At 52.1% G+C, this 23,065-nt stretch overlaps 1 protein-coding gene across 1 annotated transcript in view; it reads right to left on the bottom strand.

Moving 5' to 3' along the window:
- Positions 1–22,790, bottom strand: part of LOC144114797 (uncharacterized) — a gene marked incomplete in the record, with an annotated part of 203,632 nt that extends 180,842 nt beyond the window's left edge. The window contains 1 exon segment of the mRNA XM_077648759.1: positions 22,625–22,790. Within this exon segment, the coding sequence (XP_077504885.1) occupies positions 22,625–22,644 (20 nt within the window).
- Positions 22,791–23,065: the final 275 nt, after the last annotated feature.

The raw sequence follows: 23,065 nt of genomic DNA, 5'->3' as shown, positions 1-23,065 counted from the left end.
GGTGCAGCGGCGGCCCCACTACGCGCGCAGGCAAAGGCGTGGACGTTCCGTTATACTCGCGGCATTGCAACAGCGTTGCAAACTGGCGGCAGGGTTCGTGCTGTTTCTGCCGCTAGGAGACACATCAGGAACCCTGGCGCTAAATACGGGAATGAATCACACATGGCTCTGCAACACACTACAGCCAAGATCGTGCTAGCACTGACTTGTGCTCTGCACGCACAACCTTTCAGTATTTACAACCTTGCCATCTCGACCTCACACGATGTGAGCCCTTACTAATCAAATTGGTTTGCATCTGCTCCAGACCTCGCAGCTACGGTAATTTGATGTATGCGCGCTTGATCTATGCTCCAATGCTATGTTTTTTGACTGATTAACTGTGCGCCAACTTAATCGTCATTTTGTTCAATTAGTTGTGTCCGTATTTCACTTTTTACAAGACATTCGGCGATCCTTTTGATCTGGAACATCGTATCAATAATGAGAGCAGCTTAAGTTACACTGGCTTTTGTTCTGACTGCCTCTTGCCAGAGAAAAAAGCAACGAGGCTTCGGTGGCCTGGGCGTAAGCCTCGCAGAACCGCAGAAATAACTGCTTTACGCAAAAACAGTTCTGCACGCACTCGCCTGCGACATCGTCGAACGTGACGCGCGTTGCAGCCATGTCCTAGTGTAACCGGAAATGACGTCGTCACCGAGTTGTCATGCGGCGCAACGTGGGAGGTCGGGGCTCTTTCGCTCTATACGCGAGGCTTTTCAATACACGACGCGTGACAGCCACTGCTCACCAAAAACAAAAGGAGCACACCCTACCGCGGCTTCTCAATCGCTTCCGGCAGTAATTAAAACCTCGGCGCAACCGTTTCTCAGCCAGCCTTCAAAAGGCGAAGGCGGTCGGGTGTCGAAGGCAAAGCCGATTGTTCGAAAGTTCGCCCCTTAGAATCTTTTTTTTTTGCTTCTATCCCGACCGCGCAGGCAGATTCGGCGACGCGGAAACTGGCTCCGTGCGTCCGATTGATTTCTGGCCGAGAAAAGGACGTTTACTGCGGGCTAGGCGACAGTGGTCGCGCAATAATTCTTCACTGACCCATATTGATGCGCACTTTCGGTGGTCCCCAAGGGAGCGCGGGCGTACCCGTGTGGTGGCAGAGTGTTCTATGGCACGTATCGTGAATACTTTATGTGCACCGCCACAGCGCGCTGGGCTACACCTGCATGGAGCATGTGGATTTGGGCCGGGAAAAGAGTGTGCATGCCCACTTGCCGGGCCTTTGCGCGAGCAGCAGCAGCAGTAGCAGCAGCTTGGCGATGAGCAACGGCTCAGACGCCGCCGCATGCGGAGGCACCCCGCTGCAGGCCACGCGTATATATAAATATACTCGAGCGTCCGGCGTGGCTCGTCAAGGAAAACTCGGGTGCGCCCGGCCCGCCATTTCGGAGCCATCCTGATATTAAGAGAGCGACGGGCTGAAATTGCTAACAATCTTACGGGCGCCTCATTTTTACACGCGGCCGCTGCTGCTGCTGCTGAATAGCCGTTTTTTTCGCGCGCTCCGAAAAATGGAGCATGGTACCGAGCGTCGCCGGGCAGAGGTCTTTTTCCGCAGAATAACAAAATAAAAAGAAGTCTCTGTGTACGAGTGTGTGGAGTGGAGGAGGTAGGTGGGGGGGAGTAGCGTAAATACAACGGAGAGATGACTCGCTATTTTCTTATTCCTCGTCCGAGTTCATCTAGGACTGCCCCGACTAAGTTCGAGAAAAATGCCTGCCAGCGCCACGGGTAGCACGCCCCCTGTATCCCTCTCTCCGGCTTACGTGGTACACTGCGGCCCCTCGCGTTCGGACGGGAAAAGGCGAAGCTAACGAACTGCGTAGAGAGGAGACAGGAGTTCGTTGCTCTCCGCGGTGTATACGCGCGCAGTGGAAGACCGTGCCTGGCTGAGAGGGCGAAACTGTTCCGAATACTTGCTATACTTTGCGCTTCTCGCAGGGGAGACATTTGTGAGCACCAATTTTGCCAAATAAGTTAGAAAAAAAAGACGGAAAGAAGCTATAAACTCTCTAGCAGGCTTTATTCTCAATTGACGACTGGCCGCAGTATGAGAAACAACTGTACGCAAATCTTGTTAACTGAAGCGTAACAGTTATGCAGCGAGTGTTTCTTTGCTAGAGTGGTGGGTGCAGCGTTGTCGTGGTGAGGTGACGGAGCTTGAACTGGGACAGTCATGCGGCGCGCCAAGGCCACGTAAGCCACATCCTCGCCGATAGAGCCGCGGGTTCACGACCAGGTTATACGTATACATGCTCATAACGGGGACGAAACGTGGAAGCAAATAATCAAGTGGCCTGCGGAAGTTACGCGCCTGTGAATGCATTACGAGTGTCACGCGAGCTAGCAAGAGAAAGATGGAAACCTGTAGCAAGCAAGCAAACACAAGACCTCTTGCCAACAGAGCCGCGCATGCCCTGAGCCCACGCCACACTTCGTGGCGTTCCGCAGGTTTTTGACTCCCCAGAGACTTTGTCTTCGGCCGTCATTCCTCATAATAAGCGAGAGCCTCGCGCTTTCTTCTTTGTTCGACAATGACACACCGTTGCGTGGCTACTCCGTGTTATTTTGCGGGTGGTGCGCGGACGCTGGGAAGAGAAAGACCAGCGGGCGAAGGGGGGGGGGGGGGGGGAGCGACCCGAACAAACAAGCACGGGCCGCGCGTGCGCGTGCATGCGCGGCAATTTGGAGGCATTGTCTCCGCGGAAATGAAGGGACTGGCGGCTGGGGAGTTCCTTACACGAGTCGTTGCCGCGGCACATGCACGTCAGCACCACTTGTGCAAGCGCGCGCGCGTTCTGTGAGATGTATGAATATTCAAAAGCGCGAGGACCTTTCTCTCCACGCGTCCGCTCGAGAGCCGTGAGGACAACTGCACAGGGAGGGGCGCACGACTGCGCGGGCTGCAGCAGAGGGTGTAAGTCGTCGCGGGGATGCGGCGGATGCGGAAGAGAGCGGTGGCACGCGACCGTCGCCCATCCACTGAAGACGGCTTGCTGTCATATCGCGGGAAGCTTCTATGTGACCGACGATTCAGCACGGTTGTAGGCCACGATGCGAATTAGGTGCGCGAGAATTTCGGTTTTCATTCTCTAGAGCTCATTGCTCATTCTCTACCTTACATTCATAGATCCCCGGGAGTCCTCATACCACTCCTGGAGCAGTGGTTCAGGCGTGTGCCACTGCCCTGCGGTGACAGGTGCTACCATCGGTAGGGCTTGTGAGAGCCAGGTTGCTCCTTCCGAGCAACCTCTCGTGACCGACCATTAACTAAACTGCCACCTGCCACGGTGGACGGTTTGCTCACAGTCCGGTGGGCAGGATCTGACGACGTCGCAAGGCCACGTGACCTAGACGGCTTCCTTGTAACCCTGGCGGGCGCACCCAACCACCCAGCTCTTAAAGGTCGCAGAGGGACCGGGCAAACATCGGCGAAATCGGCAAGTGGTGGTAACTAGTAATAGCGCACTACAATCCCCAGTGACTCAACCTAGGTGGCAGGTGGGCCAGCTAGGTAACGTGACCTTGTGACGTCATCACAACCTGCCCACACAGAGAGAGCTCACAACTACTAAACGGCTGAGTAGAAGCTGTAGTGCTAGCGCATTAAAAATAATTGGGTTGATAAGCGTTCATGTTAACAGCAGTGATCAGTTTCTTAGTTTACTTTTAAACTGAGCGATGTATCGGCGAAAAAAGTATGTGGAATTTTCTCGACATGGTCTAAGCGGCGAAATGATGCACAGAGACAGAAAATAACGAATCGTGCTGGACACAATCAGATGCCGTCTATACAAAGCGCCGCGGTGTGTTTCCCTAGTTGTTTTGCGCAAACAAGTCCTCGGCAGAGTGTGACCTTCATATTATTCTTTCTTAAGAAGGAAAGGAACGGCGGAAGGGTGGTCCGGCAACCTCCTCTCCCTCACTCCGTGACACACATGGTCGCGCCCAGGAGCCCACCCCCTTCGCAAGTCCCCCCGCTGGAAAGCGCATTTCGGGTAAAAGAGCCCCGGTAAGGAGGTCACGCTAAAAGGCTCCCACCAGGCACCATCAAGTCGGCAGGCGCATTTGTACGTGTCGAAAAGCGGGGACCGCCTTTCATACGCGCGCTGCCCTTCCGCCAAGCGCGCGCCGTGGTTAGGGACAAGACCCGCCGCGGTGGCTCAGTGGTTAGGGCGCTCGACTACTGATCCGGAGTTCCCGGGTTCAAACCCGACCGCGGCGGCTGCGTTTTTATGGAGGAAAAACGCTAAGGCGCCCGTGTGCTGTGCGATGTCAGTGCACGTTAAAGATCCCCAGGTGGTCGAAATTATTCCGGAGCCCTCCACTACGGCACCTCTTCTTCCTTTCTTCTTTCACTCCCTCCTTTATCCCTTCCCCTACGGCGTGGTTCAGGTGTCCAACGATATATGAGACAGATACTGCGCCATTTCCTTTCCCCAAAAACCAATCAATTAGGGACAAGGAGGGGGAGGATGCGCTCATTGAGACGGCGATGTATGGACGGCCCCTCGATGCGGTGCAATACCGGTGGCCCCCCATCTATTAACGAACGGTAGCGGCCAGCGCGCAAGAGCCGTGTCCTCAGCCGGTCTGATTACGCATCCCGTGCGTGCAGGCATAAACATCCATCTGGCCGCGGGCAGAGCGCGCGTACAAGCCCCTTCTCGATCGCGGCCGGCGGGAGCTCATTAACGGCTCCCTGCCCGCGCACCGATACAAGGGGGCGATATGGGCCGACCGATCGCAGACCCCCGCGCCGCACGTGGCACGGGGGCCGGTATACGCTCCTGCAGCCGCCGCCAACGCTGCTGCTGCTGCTGCTGCTGGCGCGGCGAGTCCGCGCCGATCGACGAGCGTATGCGAAGGAGCGGCCCCAATAAACCAGTTTTCTTTCGTTCCTTTCGCGTCTCTCTTTTCTTTATTCTCCATCGCGCCAGCGCGCCCGGTCGGAAGTGAAATCCCCGAGACGCCAATAATTGCGCCGTCTCCTTTGCGACTCTCTGCCGGACCACCCCGAAGACGTGTTATTGTTGCGCGGGTGCTGCCGCGGCCGGCGCGTAGCGCGCGCCTCCAGCGCTGTTCGCCCTGCAGATCTTTCCCCGAGCCGTTGCCTTTCTCTTGCCCGGCGTAGGTCCCGCCCGCTCAGATGATGAATCAGCCCGCAGAGCATGGGGCTGGCGTACATGCATGCACACAACTGGAGGGGGTCTATGGGGCCAACGTGTGTGTATATATATGCTGTACTACAATGACTATTGTGCTGCCTTCAGGTGCTCCAGGCGAAAGAAGCAAAAAAAAAAAAGAAAGCGAAAGAAAAGGAGAAGGAAAACGAAGGAATCGGAGATCGAATTCAAAAACGCGTCATTTCAAAAGCGCCAGCCCAAAAAGAACGGACAAGAAACAAGGAGGCCGACACGGACAGAAGCGCTGATGTCCGTGTAGGCCTCCTTGTTTCTTGTGCGTTGTTCTTTTTGCGCTGGTTCCTCTGATATCATGACCTACCAACTAGTCCAAAAACAAGTTTTTCAAAAGCACGCAGACGAAAACAGTGACCCAAGGCATAAGCTGTCGCCATTTTTAAATCCGGTCCGCTGAACGTGTCACTTGTGGTCGGGTCGGTCACAGCATTTGTGGCTCTCTCTCTCTCTCTGCCCATATGACGCGCTGCTCTTAGGCGGTACAATTACGACTAAGGCCTCAGGCTGCACCGTGCGGAGCAGGGGCGCCGTGGAAGTATACGAAGTAGGTTGAATTAAGAGGGCGGTGGTCCGCACGGAGTTGCTCGGAACAGCTTCCGCGCCTCGGAACGAGTTGAGATTACCTAGAGTAATAAGGCAGCTGCTACTGGAGCAAAAAGGAAAAGCTTCGTTCCTTGAAACCCTTTATTTGCGCGGAGGAAAAAAAAAATGGTTTGAGACTTGTTTTGGTGTCTTTTCTTTCCTTGCCCAGGGAAATGGGCATGCAGGTTATGAATTCACCAGGCTCCATTATGACTCCGTTATTCGGAGCGCCATGTTTCTCTGCGTTTGCCATTAGGGTAATATCACAGCTATAGAAGAGTGGCAATATATGTCAGCTGGTTCCAGCATTGCGCATTTGAAAAACTGTGGCACAAACTGCCTGTTTCTTGAAGACCGCCTCATGTGAGCAGATCGAGAGAGAGAGAGAAATACTTTATTACTGCAGCGGCTTGATGCCCGCTTCTCAAACCGTGGCCTGGAAGGCTCCACGACCACGCAGTTTTTAGCACTTAATGCTTACGAGAGTCGGATAGAACTCAAGGTTAGCTTAGGGCATGCAGAGTAGGGTAGGATCGGGGAGGGGGGAGCGATCTGTCAGGGACAGGAATAATACGGAGGTATTCAGTAATGCAGTCGTAGGGAAGATTTATTTCGTGTTTGTAACCGAGAGTAGTGCCCCACGGTAATGGATAAGGCCAGGGGATGCCAGGCGCCCGGTGCTGAACCTCGCGGACGAGGCGGTGCACCACCTGGTTGCCTGGGATCCTGGCGTGACCAAGAATTCAGCTCAATGTGACTGCATGCGGACGAAATCCGCTGAGAGCCCTTGTAGATCATCTCTGGGTTGTGTAGGAATGCGACCCACATTAATTGCGCTATATAGCTTGCATCGAATCGGTGTATATCATATACAGCGTCCCATTACCCACACCCCTCTCCCGCAACGTGGTAGGCCTGGCTGGTCTCGGGCCAGCTGGCGAACCAGTTGGCTTTGGTGACCCTGGCGCAGGAAAACCTCGACGCTTTATACTGCGTCGTAAAAAAAGATGTTCCTCTCTCTAGCTCACGCACACAACTCAAGAACGAGGCCCTCCAGCCAATGGCATCGGCCGATTATCATGACGTCGTGGTTAATCACCTTGTACCTGCCAGAGGCCTGCGATGCTACTCTATCCGATAAAATGGAATTAACCAAATTGTGAAAATTGTGAACAAGGCTCCCGTACCGGAGCCGAATTAAGCGTCGTTTTGTTGTTTTTTGTGTTTACTTTTGGTCGGCGTCCCCATTTTTAAGTTTTATTATGGTTGTCCCCGACCAGACGAGTTTTCGTCCAACTCTCGACTTCACCACGACGTCACGGCAGTCGGCCGACGCCATTGTGTGGAGGGCCTCCTTTCATGGTCAGGTGCCGCTGCGTTCTTGAATTGTATCTTACTGCAGCTTCTCTTCGCATGTATGATTTTGTTGCTGGAGAAAGGCATGCATTTTGCGTTTTAGCAGACGAGTCATAGCTATGCGAGTGAAGGAACGCTACAAAGAATGATCATCAGCCGTGCAAAATGTTAAAATAGCGACCGGCCATTTATTTGCACAACCGAGACTTTACGAACGCTATAGGAATCGCCGGTTACACAACATGACAGTTCAAATCTCTCACGTTCGGAGCAATCCCCCGCGTTTTCGTCCGCACCGTACCGATGGAGGACGTGCAGGACGACACATCGAACAGGATGGGCTGCCGCGTCTCCTCAAGAAAAAGCCCCGCTGTTGAGAAACGAGGAGAGAGAATGGGCTGGTGAGGTCATTCACCTTTCCTGCTCAACAATTACGCTGTCCTTCACCCACAAACGGCTGACCTTTGGCGACCCCTCCGGGGTGCCCGAACGGGACTAAATTCGATCGGACCCCGCCCGCGCTCGCATGCACGCTTCCGCGCGTCGGCTGCAGCTGCCATTAATGCACGCGATGGCGGGGATTCCGGCGCTCACGCATGCAGGTCGCCGATGGCGCGGATCGCGTGTCCCTCCTCGCTCCGTGCGACCGTTGTCTTAACGCCCGCTGGCGGAGCCGGGGGCCGGCGCCAATAGAGCGTTTTCGCGCGAGGCAGGTCGGCGGCTCAACGATGCATGCGTGCGCTCGGTGCGCAGCTAAGAGCGCCAGCGTACGTGCGCGAAAGAGGCAAGGCGGGGGGAAGACAGAAAATAAAGGGGGCCGAGGAGCACCTGCGACGTGAAGGGGGCCTCCTCCTCAACGGCTACTGCTGTCATCATCTGGCGGAGACCGGCTGTTGCGCCTTCTTCTTGCCGCGCACACACGCACGCACGGGAGGAACCGTTGGCGGCGGCGTGCGCGTTTGTCCGCCGCAAGACGTACGACCCTCGACGCCGAGCGTTCGCCTCTCTTTCGCTCCGCGGCTTCCTCCTGACGCCTTTCGCCGCGTCACGTGACTCGAACACGAATCTCCGCCGAGCATAAATGATGGCGCGTCGTTATCGGGCAGCCGGCCGCCCGATACGGCCCGTTAATCTTGTTCGACCCGCGCGCCGCTATACGCAGTTGGCGCCCGCGCGCACCACCGACTTCTCGGGACGGACCTGCGCGCATACACACGGCGCCGTCGAGCGCGGTTGTTTTCTGGGCAATTATTGCGGATTAAATTATCGGCTCGCTACTGTTACGGACGTGCGCGCGTAAATTAATGGCCCCTTCGCTGGGAACGAGTCGCTCGCATCTTGGCCCGCGTTTCGACCGACTCGTGTGTGTCCATACGCGCGAGAGCACCTCTGCGGCGCACTGCGGTCACGCGAGTCAAGCTCTGTGATTGGCGCAGAAAGCGTCCGAGCACGTAGACAAAACGCGCTATCATCGCGAAGGGTGCTGTGTGCAGCAAAGGGACTGCTCTGTACACGAACGCCGAGCTCTCGGGGCCTGATTCGGGACGTTAAACCCGGGGATGAATTATCGCGGGTAAAACGCAGAGATACAGAGGGAAAACCTCCCCTGCGAAAATTGCACACTGACCGCGGTGGCAATATATCTAACTGCACAGCTGGTGGTTAGCGGTACCTTTATTTATACACTTTTTTCTTCCTTATTTGTGGAAACGCATTTTCCTCTTTAGAATCGTGACCCCGCGGAACCAATGGAGCAGTTAGACATCCTCGGCAAGCAGGTCGGTGTACCTGGCTTAAAGGATGCAACTTCTGCTTGCTCGTGTACGCGATTCTTATGGGCGTCAGTTGTGAGTTGTGTACTTGATTATAGTGCTGAAACGGAGGTCCACAGGGGGCAAACTTCGGAAGGTGCGGTATATGGCAGGACCGGATTTTTTAAGATCCTTTTCTTGGTTTGACATTTTGCTCCTCTATTCCGCAAGAACCAGCCAGTCCTGACATCAGGGCTCACAGCCATTGAGCAAAGTCGTTCGGCGGTTCCGGCATAAAAAAAAAAGAGCTGACCAGTTACAAATATGCATAATAAAAAGTCAGAAAAATTATTCGTCTCAAAAATAATTTGACCTCTCTTTGAATTTCTAGGGATAACGAGATGGGGAACGGACCGCCCCTCCCACAAGGTAAACATACGTCCATAGAAAAGCAAAAAGAACGTATTTATTTATGCTGCCGAGTATGCAGTTAGACTCAAAACCTTTCATGTGTATTAACAGCTAGTGTTGAGTTTCGAGTACTTTGTGTGGAGGTGAACTTCAGTAAACTCCGAATCAGTATCCCTATCTTATCCCTAACCCTATCCCTAACCTTATCCCTACCAGTAAACGCTCTTGCCTCAGTCATTCAACAACCTGAACCTCCGCTGGCCTCGACTAAGTTCAGGTTCCTTGCCATCCACATTGTCGAGGGATGCGGATCCCCTCCTTCGAATTCTATCCACCATCCTACTAGAACCTCGTAAAAACACTGGCTACCCCTCCCCTTGCCCAGCCCTCAGATTCAGCTGGCCCGCAGAACATCGCAGCCAGGTCTGGACTTCTATGACAACAAGGCCCATTATTGGCAGAAGCACTCCTTAATGAATTTTCCCCTGTTTCTCTCTTTCCACACAGTCACCCTTAGACACCTCCGGTTATCTGTTCTATGCACCACACGTCCTGCCCGGCTCCATTTGCATGTTCCTGTTCACTACAGATCGGATATCACCAACTTGCGATCGTTTTCTAACTGATTTCGTCAACTAATGAGCGTACAGTTGGAGGAATGAAGCAGAGTATCTATATGCAGATAAATTGCGGCCTAACACCTGCAGGTCACCAGTAAATGAAATTATGCTGCCGTCGCGAAAGTTCCCTGTCACCACTGGCGAAGACGGACAGAACACACGGACGGGCTTAACAGGGAGGCCCTTTCAATTTGATCAGCGTCAAAATGCGCCCCGAAGCACTGTCTATCGCAATCCACATTGGCTGCTACGGGGCGGGGGGGGCGGATGGGGGGGGGGGGGGGGGGGAAGGCCCTTTCAATTTGACCAGCGTCAAAATGCGCCCCGAAGCACTGTCTATCGCAATCCACAATGGCTGCTACTCGTCACTTCTCACGATTGGCTTGCACAAAACGAGGGGGGGGGGGGGGGGGGCAATAGGCATGGGAAGGGAGGGGGGTGTAAATTTTGTTCCATATTCTTCCCTGAAATCCAGGAGACACGAACATGCGCAAGCAAACACTTTGACCCCACTCCCTTTCGAGTGGCCTGTACACGCCTATGCTTATCACATTGTTTTCACATTTGACCTCCAGAAAGTTACTTTGAGAACAAGACACTTTACGATTCCTCACCGCCATTCGTTCGTTTTGATCGTCCGTGATCTTTGCAACCAAAACATTTAACTTGCTTAGGCTGCAAAACAGATTTTATTGCTTCTTTACTGCAATAATATAATCTATCAACAAATAATGCCTTACCTTCAGACCGAGAGAAGTCTTACTGCAGTAAAACATTTAACAATTAAAAACATTATTAAGGAGGCATATACCAAGGAGGTTAATTGTTACATTTCGTTATTAAATACACTGCGGTGGTGTGAAACGACGTTATTTTTCTTAAGCTGCGATTAATCCACGAATAAAGGTAATGTCAAGGTGAAGCGCTGAAAAGAAGCCTGTGTTCAACGTCTTCAGCGATCAGAATTTACACAGCAAACAGACCCTTAAACTGAATTGATTGTGCACACTTTCAAACTGGCGCATCCTTCACAATCAAGACATGGTAAACGAGAACGACAGTATAATTATTGTCTCGATAGCGAAATGAGCGATTTAGCCCGAGGAGCTAATTTCATCAGCCTGACGCCTCTTGTAGCGTTTAGCCTTGTATGTACGGTTTATGGAGCTTTGACGTCTAAAAACGACGCAGGCTATGAGGGACGCCGGAGTGAAGGGCTCCGGAAATTTCGTCCACCTGGGGTTCTTTAACGTGCACTGACATCGCACAGCACACGGGCCTCTAGTATTTTGTCTGCATCGAAATTCGACTGCCGCGTCCGGGGTCGAACCCGCGTCTTACGGGTCAGCAGCGGAGCGCCATAACCACTGAGCCACCGCGGCGGTCCTCGTACGTATATCGAGACGTCACAGGAGTGGCTTTACAGAGTCATAGCTGCCTGCCGTCTCATCCGTTGCTGTTTCCTAATTAAGAGCAACGCCGAAGCATGGCTTTTTTTTTTTTTCGCGCACGGTGCTTATGACGGCAGGGGTTATGCATGCTCCGGCGTGCGGCTACGAACAGCCCTCTACTGACTGTTGTTCCTCGCTCGTAGCTAATTTCGAATGCAGCGCTGCTGACGCTCGTTTAATTGCCTCACCAGCGGCCACACGGCCTTCCACATAGCACATACGCGTGTGCATGAACGTCATGGCTTGACAAAATGTGCAGACGCATATCCGGCCGGCATTGTACACATGAACTAATATAGAAACGCGTCAGAGAAATGGCTTAACCGTTAGCGCGTGTGATAGGCAACGCAGAGTGGCATCTTTTTTTTTTTTCTTTCGGCAGCACGGTGTACCATCCGCTGTGGCTCAGTGGTTAGGGCGCTCGGTTACTGAGCCGAAGTACCCGGGTTCGAACCCGACTGCGGCGGCCGCGTTTCGATGGAGGCGAAACGCAAAAAGGCGCCCGTGTGCTGTGCGATACCTTACAAAAATTTCTCTAGACAGTCTTTAGACTGTCCATAGACTTCTGTCTATAAAGTCTATAGACTCTCTGTAGACAAACCCTAGAGAACAGTCTATAGGCAATGCAAATCCTATAGACAGTCTATAGACAATCTATAGAATTATGGCCATATACTTTTAGTGAACTTTTGTCTATAGACAGTCTATGGACTATGAACAGACAAAAAAAATATCTATAGGAAGGTAACAGAGTCTATAAAAAGTCTATAGACTGTCTATAGACCATTTTTATGAGGGATGTTAGTGCACGTTATAGATCCACAGGTGGTTAAAATTATTCCGGAGTCCTCCACTACGGCACCTCTTTCTTCCTTTCTTGTTTCACTCCATCCTCTATCCCTTCCTTAATGCGCGGTTCGGGTGTCCACCGAGATGTGAGACAGTTACTGCGCCATTTACTTTCCTCAAAAACTAAGAAACAAAACCAGTACGTTGTACCTGGATAAGCTTATACGGAAGCTACACCATGCTAACCTTTGCTACTGTACGGTTTCGTCACATGTCTGCAGACATTCAGCAAAGGTGTAAAAGTATAACCATCGGTCTCGGTGTAATCCTCTGCATCATGCAAGCGAAACGCAGAGAGTTTCGGGCGCGTTACAAAACATGGTGGATTCGGAAACTTGTCGGCGTCTCCAGTGCAGCGTGCACCTTGCTGGTTGGGTGTTGTTTTGAGACAACGAAATTTATAAAATCAATGCTTATTGGTAACAATTTTATACAAAGCCACATAAAAGCTACCATTTTGCTCTTTCGTTTATAATATTTAGAGAGCCGATGATTACAATTGTAAGCGACAGACCGGTTTTGGAAAACTATCGAAAACAAAGCAATCTCTTCGCTTGCAAGTTCGCCTAACCTCCAAACTGAGCTTTGTATACTGTCGTGGTAATAGGTGAACAGCAGAAAAAGGGAGTATGAGCTGCTCGCAAAACCCCAGTGAAGGAGGCGAACTTGATATCTTGAGACTCTTGCCCGTTAATGAGAAACTGGTAGGTCAGCAGTCAACCCTTTTCCAATTTTAGAACGCCTTGAGGCTAGTCGTGATTCTGTACACCTTCTTTTGGCGCCTGGAAAGAGGTGAAAATTGGCCACATTCGCAACGCTTGAAGTTCGAGTTTTAGACTCTCTAGGTTGTTCGAACAAGCCGGCCCACTAGTGCTATAGCCGCGAATGCGTTAGCGGTGGTTCACTAAATTACTGTTGTTACGCAGTCTCGCGCGATACGAGGCTTAGCTCGCTGGGGCGTTCCTGAAGAGTCTTTGTCGCGAAGTTTTCCTCTCCCCCAGGCACGGGGCGAAGAGCGGGCCGGCTATTGGCCACTATTGGGCCCCGAAGCTTCGCGGCCCGTGCCGGCGTGCACCGCCGCCGCCTGTTCGAGGAAACTGGCGCGCCGATGCGCGTACCGTATGCATGCGTCGAGGGCGCGGCGACGACGCGGCGCTGGCTGCAGCGCCCATGCAGCGGCGGCGGAGAGGCGCGGGCAGGCGCGTGCATGCAGGGACGAGGAAGCTGCCTGGGTGTCCTCGTTTCGACACCCAATCATGCGCGTCGCGGACTGACGCCTCGTTTGCATATCTCACCCTGTTATCTTGGCCCGCCGTCTCCGCAGAGGGCCCCCAGAGCGGCGCCGCGAGGACCCTCTCGACTCCGGGTCTCCCGCAGCCGCCTCGTCCTTCGGGACGCCAGCGTGAGGCACACGGGCCGCGGGAGGGTTCCATCTCAACGCGGCCGAAACCGGCCGACAGGCGCGGAATCGGAATTGTCGCTGAGTAACGTCTCCTAGAAGCGTCGTGTTGCAGGCGAAATGCAAGAGCTGAGTCGCTCATTCCGCGTCCGCTGAGGTACTTTCGTACTGTTCCTGCCCCACGTCCTCTTCGCTCTTAGCTGCGGCACGTGCCATCACGGTTTGTTATTGCCGATGTTAACTGCCGAACGGCATTGATAAATTTACGAGTGCGTTGGCCAGGGCATGTAGGGAAACTGCGCAAAGAACTGGACGTTAATTAAGCGGCGGCAAGGAGCCCTCCTTTCATCCACAAACTCTTTGTTGGTTCAGTCTTCTCCTTGACAGTGTTCTTCTTCGGGTACACAATGTCTAGCTGTTCTCTCTCTTGGTCTTATAGTTACCACTGTGCGCTTATTGACATAAGCGTACACTGGCACGTACTGCTTATAGTCGAACTCAGCTTTGCACACAGCCAGGGCTTCCTGAACTTGGTTCTTCCAATTACACAGAGAGAGAGAGAGAAAATCACTTTATTTTTGCTCCATATTAAGCGCTGAAGATGTCAGCAGGTTGTCGTAATAGCGCTAGCTAATTGTATACCGTCTTTATTGGGGCCCCATACGCCCCAGTTGCCATTGCCTTTATGAGAACCTTGAAGACTTCCTTATCCTGCCCCGTCGCTGTTCAATTCCCATGTTTTCCTCACCCCTCCCCATCAACCAGGCGCCTGGTTGGTGCCGGCCCGACGGTTTATTTACACAATCGCAAGCAGGGCCTAAAGTGTCAGGCCATCGCATATGCTTCTCATCTTGTTCTTGCGGAGGCGGCAACGCATATTGTCTTGAAGAGTAAAATATTATTTTCTTTTTTTTTGTGAGTCAGGGCTATAGCAGCGTGGACTATGAGGCAGGCCTTAGTGCACATCTCCAGACTAATATCGAGCCCATATGGTTGTGTAACGCGCACCGAAATCATAGCACGGACAGGCCATTTTCGCCTTTTCCCACCGCCGAAAAGCGACCGACGCGGTCGGGATCGATGCTGCGAATCCTTGTTAGTGACAGCAGAATTCTAGCCATCATAGTGGGTACCGCATAACATTTTGAAATACGTCATCGTCCCATCCTGAAGGTCTTACCCCTTTCCCGGATAAGTGTCTTTAACCTGTAGGGTACGAGCCTATATATTCTCGTATAGGCTCTATATATTCTCGTATAGGCTCTATATATTCTCGTATAGGCTCGTATAGAACCCTCTGGAAGGGTTCTTTCTTTCTTTCTTTCTTTCAACACAGAAACACGACTAGCGAGAAAACGCAAACGAGCGCAGATGTGCACGATGAATGCGAACTCGGGCCTGTACAATGTAACGTCGAAACCTCCTTCACGTTCTGATAGTGCAACTTCGATACTGACTAAGGACGTCAGTGTTGCATTTCAATTTAAAGAAGCTGTGTCACTGCGGCAGCGGTTGTGTTCCTCAAGCATATACATTCGGAACACGAAGACCTTGCGCCGACTTTTTCCGCATACACAGGTAGGTGCCCACTAAAGCTTTCGGAACACAGAAAGCACGTAAAATCTGCAGTTCCTCGTTGCCTAGTGGCGCAGCCACAGACATCGAGGAATGCACTGTGTGGGTCGCTTGAGGAAGAGTAAATCATATATATAGTTAAAGTTTATGGATGCTTGTTTTGACTGACGAAAAATAAGCTTTTTTGATATTTAGTTGCAACAAAAACTTCTGCGGCCGCCTGTCAGTCTAGTGCCCTGGCTGTGCACGCTGCCCATATGTTTTTTCTTCGGATGATGCATGTTCTTCACCGCACTGCATGCGGCAGACATGCAAGGAGGCAGAAAAAAGTAGGTATTTTATGGTGCGCCCGGTGGCATTAATCCCATGCAGCGGGTGTGTGGCGTTTGGCGCACAATATGAAAGTTACCAGCTCCTTTACAGTTAGCAGTCACTATGTGGGCATATCTTTGGATTTATTAACTTATAAAAGCCTGGTTTTCTCGCGTGTCACATTTTCCGTATTTTAATGGCGCGTCCATGCCCAATGAAAAGCGGTCGTTCCTAGCTGGCTCAGCTCCATGCAGGCTAGGGAACTAGATAAACCGGTGCGTTGTAAACCTAAGTGCAAGTGGTTTGTGAGCTGCGTGTGCACCTGCTGCGTTTGTGTTTACCTAGAGGCAGCGCGGTTAGATGACATTAATGCCCTCTAAAAAATGGATGCGTTGCTGCAAAGCATGAAGCGTAAAGGCAAGACATCAGTCCATGCATTTAAGTGCGGCACCTTAAACCACTGCTAATGGATGCTTATGTGCCAAAGCTACACCCGGGCAGTAAGGTATAGCCCGAGTGATGGGCTTCGGATTTTGACTTCTTTTTATACTTGAACGTGCATCGAATCTTCAGAACGTCGAACGCTCCTTTATTTTGCCTCCATCGAAATGGGGACGTCGCAGCCGGCATCGAATCGACGTGAATCTGTGCTTTCCAGGGTGAATTTTCACAGTGCACTTCTTGAGTCACTGCGATGGACACAAAACAAACATGACGCCTTTTTTTTCCCACAAAGATCCAGGTCGTCAGTGCAGACGGTATACGACACATTTTTATCGCGAACAGCACTGAGTCAATAGTCGCAATTGTTCGATTGTCCTCGAAGGATAGTGGCATCGAACAGGCGAGGGCGATAATTGTCGCGGTTTCCATTTCCCTGCTATCAGGTAGAGAGAAGGCGCCCCATATGCCTTTCTCAACCCCTCCTCCCAAGACACACACGCACTTTCCAGTTCGATAAACGATGCAGCTGTTTTCCCTCCTCGCGCGGTTTACGGTCTGGGCTCATCACCCGCCACCAGGCCTCGATTTCCAAGTAGGCTGCTGATCTCTGCTTGTTTGGGTGTTCACCCCCTGAAGTCAGTGAATGACAGGAACGAAATGGAAGTCAAGTAAAGGAGAAGGAAAATCCGAGATATTTGTGGCCGAAGGGGCGCGGCGCCAATTTGTTGCCTCTCACTGCATTGTTCTGCCGGTGGTTATCGAGGCTCGCTACCGAAAATTTCGACGCGTGACTGATATTACCTTTCCTATTAACAAGAAGTGTGATGTATATTCGTAGCTTACTTGTGCAAGTCTGACGGCAATCTCTACAGCAGCTTATCTGTGACGAGAAAGTGCAAGAACCTAGGGTATGCAATTTTGTTTTCTAATTGATGGTGTTGATCGGCAGTGTGTAACCATGCTTGATATCATTCTGGTCGCGTCTATCCGTGTTTCGTGTATAGAAAAACGCAGAACAAGTTGCTTAGAGCCAGCTGCATTCTTCAGTATTTTGTTCACGCCATTAATATTTGCCCAGCGAGGAACAGCTTTAAACAAGCGTACAGGATGTTTCACACGATACGATTTTGAGCAAAGTGCCACGATTTCGGCGGCTTTGCAACCGTTCAGCGACCTTCAATGTCGTAGCAAATGATTTTCTACTGGGTTTCAACAAGTTGTCACAGTGCTGTGCAGTCGTTGCAATGGCTGTTATTTCTTCTGCACGAATCAATGGGTAGTGCGTGGCGGTGCGTCACGTGAAAACCTTAGCCGTGGCAAGGGTCATCAATACAGGGTGCGCTGCTGAGGCTGTTGTGTGTTTACAATACGCAGTATGCGTTTTGCAAACCTTCATGCTTCCAGTGAAGTGCTCTTTCAGAAGGGCATAGCGCCCACAACTTATAATACCTGATTTAAATGAAAGCAAGACTAAAAATTTCGCGGCCCAAGGCGTTTCTAGCTAATTACGAGCAACTCCATGCACACGGTGACGTGTGCACTCCTAACAACAATGCGTGTCGTACTGGCAGAAATCGGTATATGTAGTCGTGCAGGCCTGCGAAAGCATTTCACGATGATCAGATTGCGACCTGTGTGAACGAGCGTATCTCTTTTGGCGGCGCCGAAACATGCCCAACAGCCTAAGTTGGTCTCTTAGTGCCAGAAAAGCGAAGTAATGATGAAGCCTTCTAAATAATGATGCAGAGCGCATGAGAGCGAGCGTCGTATTAGGAAGAACGCTGTATAGCAAGCTTCGCTTACTAAGTGGTCGCTATTAACTCGATCACCTTCTCAGGCGGTTGGAAGGCTCTGGTGCAATTAACTTTAACTAACGAGCTCCTGTCACTGACATCGTCTTTTTGCTAAAGGCGCACGCTTACCCCTATTATTTGTATAGGTTCGTAATGGAAGAAAGCTGCCCGAACGGTCTCTAAATAGACAACGCGTAGGTGCTGTGGTAAGTAAACAGAGCAAAAAAGATGTTTTCGAGCTCAGTTTTTTATTTTAGGAGTGTTTGTCAGTGGCTTAGCAAACTAGGAACTTTAACGAGGGCAATTCGACTGGCTGAATGACATGGGCGTGCTGTACACAGTCCACACACATGCACAGAGGCATACACCTGTGCGCAGACAAGGGAGAATTAATTTCATTGCGCCGAATTTGCGATGCCGGCACTTTCACAAGGAGTGTTGCTCGCCCCGGGCTCCGTTTACGGCATCCGGCGACACTGTAATGGGGAAGGAACGAGCCTAGCTTCGATACGATGTATCTTAATCGCGCGCTTTGCTCAGCCAAAATTCAAGCCGCCTTTTTACACTGCCTCGCGGTTTGCGTCCTTCCCCACCTCCTCCCCTTTCGCGCGCATGGCCCGTGTAATGCCGCTTTGCTACTACAATCATTCCTCATATATAATTCTCATTTTCGCCTTTCAACGTCGCCTGTCTTTATGTAATAGATAATAAAAAGCAGCGACGGAGGAGGAGATCTACCTTTCCCTCCCTGGGTCCCGAGAGTGATTCAATGTTTTCTTGGTCGTTTCGGGCTCTGCCCCGTGCAGCGGCGGCGCGTCCGTGGGCCGACGATTTCTTCCGCCGACCGCGAGGAGTCGGGAGGCGGGGGAACTCACGACGCGCGATTACACACTCTATCCGAGCACGGACAAGCGCCTTTTGGCCGACTATCATCTGACATGTAATGGTCACGCTTTTGGCTACCAGTTTAGCCCCCGCCGTGCGCCGACAGGCATCCCTGAAAAGGCGTGGCTTATCACATTACATCGCGCGCCCCGCGCACGACCAGGCGAGAGAAGAAGAGCACGAGGCTGGGGCCTGTCTGTGGCGCCCGGCGTGCATCCCTTGGCCAGCGCCGGGAAAGATGCGCCGCTTTCGTGATCGCGTACCGAGAGGGTTAGATAGTTTGCTGATTCTGACGCCCGATAAAAACCGCTGCAGCTCTTATTACGAATCGCCGCCTTGTTGTATCTTCGGCACCTTTGGGAATTCGGCGGCGGCATCGCGCGCCCATTATCGGAAGCCTTTCATTTGTCCGCACTTGTTAAAGAGGCGACGAGGGAGGGGGTTCCGGCACCAGGAGCCGCAACACACACACACACACACGTGCGCGTCTCCTTTGTTGTGCGATTGCTCTCGTTTGCGTGTTTCGCGCGCATAACAGCTACAGGGCTGCTGCTGCTGGCGGTGGTGCTCTTCTTGGGGCTCCGGTTTATAATGCGATAATTGGTCGCCCGGCTCTCGCGTCTGAAGAGGTGCTAAGTGCGCGCCTCGGGAGCTGCGTTGCGGAAGGCCGATTAGTTGCGCGTGTTATGCATGCCGGTTGGCCGGACGCATTGTGCGACCTCTATACTGGATGCGATATTTGCACGTACATACTTTTGGCAGGCTATTTGAACGTCCGAGGCCTGCGTGCGTCCCACGTGACTCGCTTCGAAACATGGCGCCTAAGAATTGGTATACATACACCGTAGTAATTGTTGCGCACGCGTATACTTGTGCACTTGACGGGAAGAACTAAAAGAAAACGATACAAAGCCAGATTGCAGAGCGCCGCACACCTTGTGGCTTTTCCTGTGACTGGTGTAAGGACATATATATATATATATATAGCGCTTTGCATTGCATGCGGGACTCGATGATCCATTTTTCACAAGGGTCCATGCAATTATGGCCTTTTGAATCTACACATGGTCGCGTAATTTTGCTCTGTGCGAAGCCGAATACATTCTCGCTGTAGTCCCATGGTGCGAACGCCTGGTGAATCGGGAGCGCTTGGTGCGCCCTGAAACGTTAAGTCGTGGGGTAGAGGCGTTCGTCCGCCAGATTTAACGCTATCGGAACGACCCAAAACTGCTCACGGGGATTTTGCGCAATAATTTTGATTGCGCAAAATGGCGGTTAGTCTGCATGATCCATCAAAACTCGCGCCGAGCCCTTGCACCCACCTAGAAAGTAACCACCCATGAAGTTGTAGACAATCAATCTAAGCCTCATTAGGTGCAACACCTCTACGAGAAAACAAAACATGAAGTATACTCTGACCGCGTCAAGGGGAAAAGGCAAACTACTCGTTTTGGAGTAGTCCATCAGAGGTCGCGTGTGGAGGGACCAGTGCAGTCGATCGGACTTGCCACGCATATTGATAAATAAACCCCCACACAGAGCGAGAACCGGTGCTGCCATTGGCGACTTGCGCTGCGTGCATGCCCATCGAGCTGAGCGAAAAGTTGTTCGGATAAGCAGCGTCATCATGCCTTGTACGGTTTTAAGTGGATGGAAGACCAGCGTCTCAGCTGCCAGTAGTTATTCCAAACTAATACCTCTCCTGTATTGCCTTGACTAAAAATGGAGCGAGAACGTGCTGTTACGGGGATTTCAATGCTGAATAAAGTTCACCCAATATTCATTGGCAGCTCCACCAGCACAGCTTGGGCAAGGATATATAGCCCGAGAGAAGTCAGCGAAATGCACGAAAATAAAGTTCCCGGTGGGAGAGCCCACAAACGCGCTGGTCTATAAACGGCACTTGCCAGTGGGAACCATTTATAGGTCGCTCCGTCCGTAACCGGGCTGCAAGCTTGTTTCGCGCTGTTGTATGCGAAGTGGAATTTGCCACCCGCGCGTAAATCCAGGCTCGGCCGCTCAGCAGACTGAGGTCAGGTCTGCGAAGAGGCAGTCCCTCTCTGTTTACGTATTCCGCGCTCGTATACTGCGCGGAGATGTCACGTCGTAAAGAGGAAGCTCACGGCATGCGGCACATAAAGAGAAGGGTCGCGCAGGCGTCGGCCTCGCGGATTCGTATGTCCTCCTCCAGCGCGTCCCGACCAGCTACTCAGCGGCGGGCCGGGCTCGACCCTTTTCGGCGTCAAATTGTGACGCGCACCGTGTGGTTTATACGCGAACGGAAAAAGCGGCCCAGCACTGCTGCATGCTTGCGCGCGCGGCGCTCGTCACGCGCTCCATGTTGCGCCGAGTTCGGTTCGTCGGCGCCGTATCTCTGTCGCGGAAATGGTCACTTTTTCGCGACCAGCTTCTCGGCACGCTGCGTTCGACCATTCGCCACTCGACACTTGCTGCCTTGCAGTCTTTGTGGTCCCGCATGTGCAATTAGTCTTCGGAGGAAAAAAAGCCGCTTTGTTGTTGTTTACATGGATAGGTCAGTTATTCAAAGAGAAAAATAAGAAATAAACTCCAGGTGTACACGGAACCTGCACTTTCTCTCTAGATTTATATAGGTAGCGTGATGCAAGCCACAGAAGGGCTCAGCAAATCAATGGCTCAAATCTCAAAACGGCTCGCACTTTAGAACGGTCCGTGATTGGCCTGCGCCTTGGCTGTCGTACGCTGGCCTATCGTGATTGCCCATGCAGGTCACGGCAGCGAGCCTCGCGTATACGCGTGACCACCTTTGCGAGTGCAGCCCCTGACTTGCTAATTCTGGCTGTGTGCTTTCACACGCTGTCGCTGCATGAATAGTGAGATTCTACAACGTATATCGATTGACGCATTCGATATTCTGAACGCAGCGCCGCAGTCGAGATGGTGCAGAACATTCAATTCGAGTTGGATTTCAGTGGCAGTGGGAAGCCGACGAGCCTTTACAGCTTACACATTTATCTTTTTTCTTTACTCGCAAAGTCCTCAGAACGTGCATTGTATATGTAACCATGTCTGAGCCAGGTGCGTGACTCTGTATTCCGAGAATTAATTATCCTATATTAATAGTGTGTCCAAATTTGCCGCAAGCTAAAAAGAATTAAACACGCTTGAAAGCAGGCGCCACTGTTAGTAAATTCGCGCCGAGTAAGAAAGGAGTCTGTAATGTGGCAGTAAAATCGCATACTGCAACTTCCAGCATCTATGGCCCATCTCTGACGTCGCCACCAGGCCACAGAGCCTTATAAAACCGGGCTGCACCTCAGTGAAGGAAGCCGCCAACTGCACCGGCTTCCGTGTGTAGGGTGTGTGCAGGACACTCTCGTCGGATACGAGGACTAACTTGGCTTCCTGGTGTCAGCAGTGCTATATTCTTTAACCGAACATTTCCAATAGCAGCTACAAGATCCACGTATACTCTCGGGAGAGTTCGCGATGTAAGACTGCGGCAAAGTGGCGAAGGAAACTACCACTTTCTGAGGGAGACTGGCTTTAGCATAAATGATACTTTGAACGCGCATATATATAACTGTTAAATCATTGTAATGCTGGCTACAACTTTTACTGTTTTCGCCTGCGCCGTTAAAGACAGAACATAAAGTATGTGTCGATATTTCCTCGAAGTTTGCACGAAGCTGCCAAGACAGGACGAATAACTTTAGTTACTGCTTCACAGTGAAACACATAGAACGAATACATCGCATATTACAGTAATTACCTTCTCATCAAGATCCTTCCGATATAAACAGGTCGAAATATAGTGAAAATGTAGTAACGCTGGCTGCTACTACATCTTCACCACATTTCCTCTAAAGAGTGCGCACATTGTAGCACTGGCTCCTGCGCGGCGGCTGTCACAGCGCCCATTCAGTCGAGTGTCGCAGGGGGCGATTGACAGCGGTGGTACTCACCTCATCATGAGCCTCTCCATGAGGTTCACCAGCCAACACACAGTCCTGGCAGGCTACGACGCACCGCAGCTGCTGGCTCTGTCGACGCAGTGAAATAGAACAGCACGGTTTTCACAGGGCGCAATCACAGAAGGGCGGTGCACGTCGCGAATCCCTCGGTGCACCACCGGCGACAATCCCACGTGCGAGGAACTGGTCTCAGGCCCCTCGTGGGGGTCCCGCGCGAGGTGCGGGCCGGAGCGCTGCCATCCCGAAAGGGTCGCCGGGGCCTTCTGTGACACCTGGCTGCTCCTGGCGGCGCGCTCCAAGGCAAGGGTTCCGAGGGAGGAGGAACCCTGGGAGGCTCCCCGCCACGCTTCGCCGCGCCCAGGGGTGGGGGCTCTGCTGCCGAGGGGCGAAGCCCGCTTGCTCTCGGTGGCCCCCAGAGGACCGCAGCTGAGT

Source organism: Amblyomma americanum, chromosome 1, assembly GCF_052857255.1.
Source record: "Amblyomma americanum isolate KBUSLIRL-KWMA chromosome 1, ASM5285725v1, whole genome shotgun sequence".
NCBI classification, from domain to species: Eukaryota; Metazoa; Arthropoda; class Arachnida; order Ixodida; family Ixodidae; genus Amblyomma; species Amblyomma americanum.
This window is presented reverse-complemented; position numbering and strand designations above follow the sequence as displayed.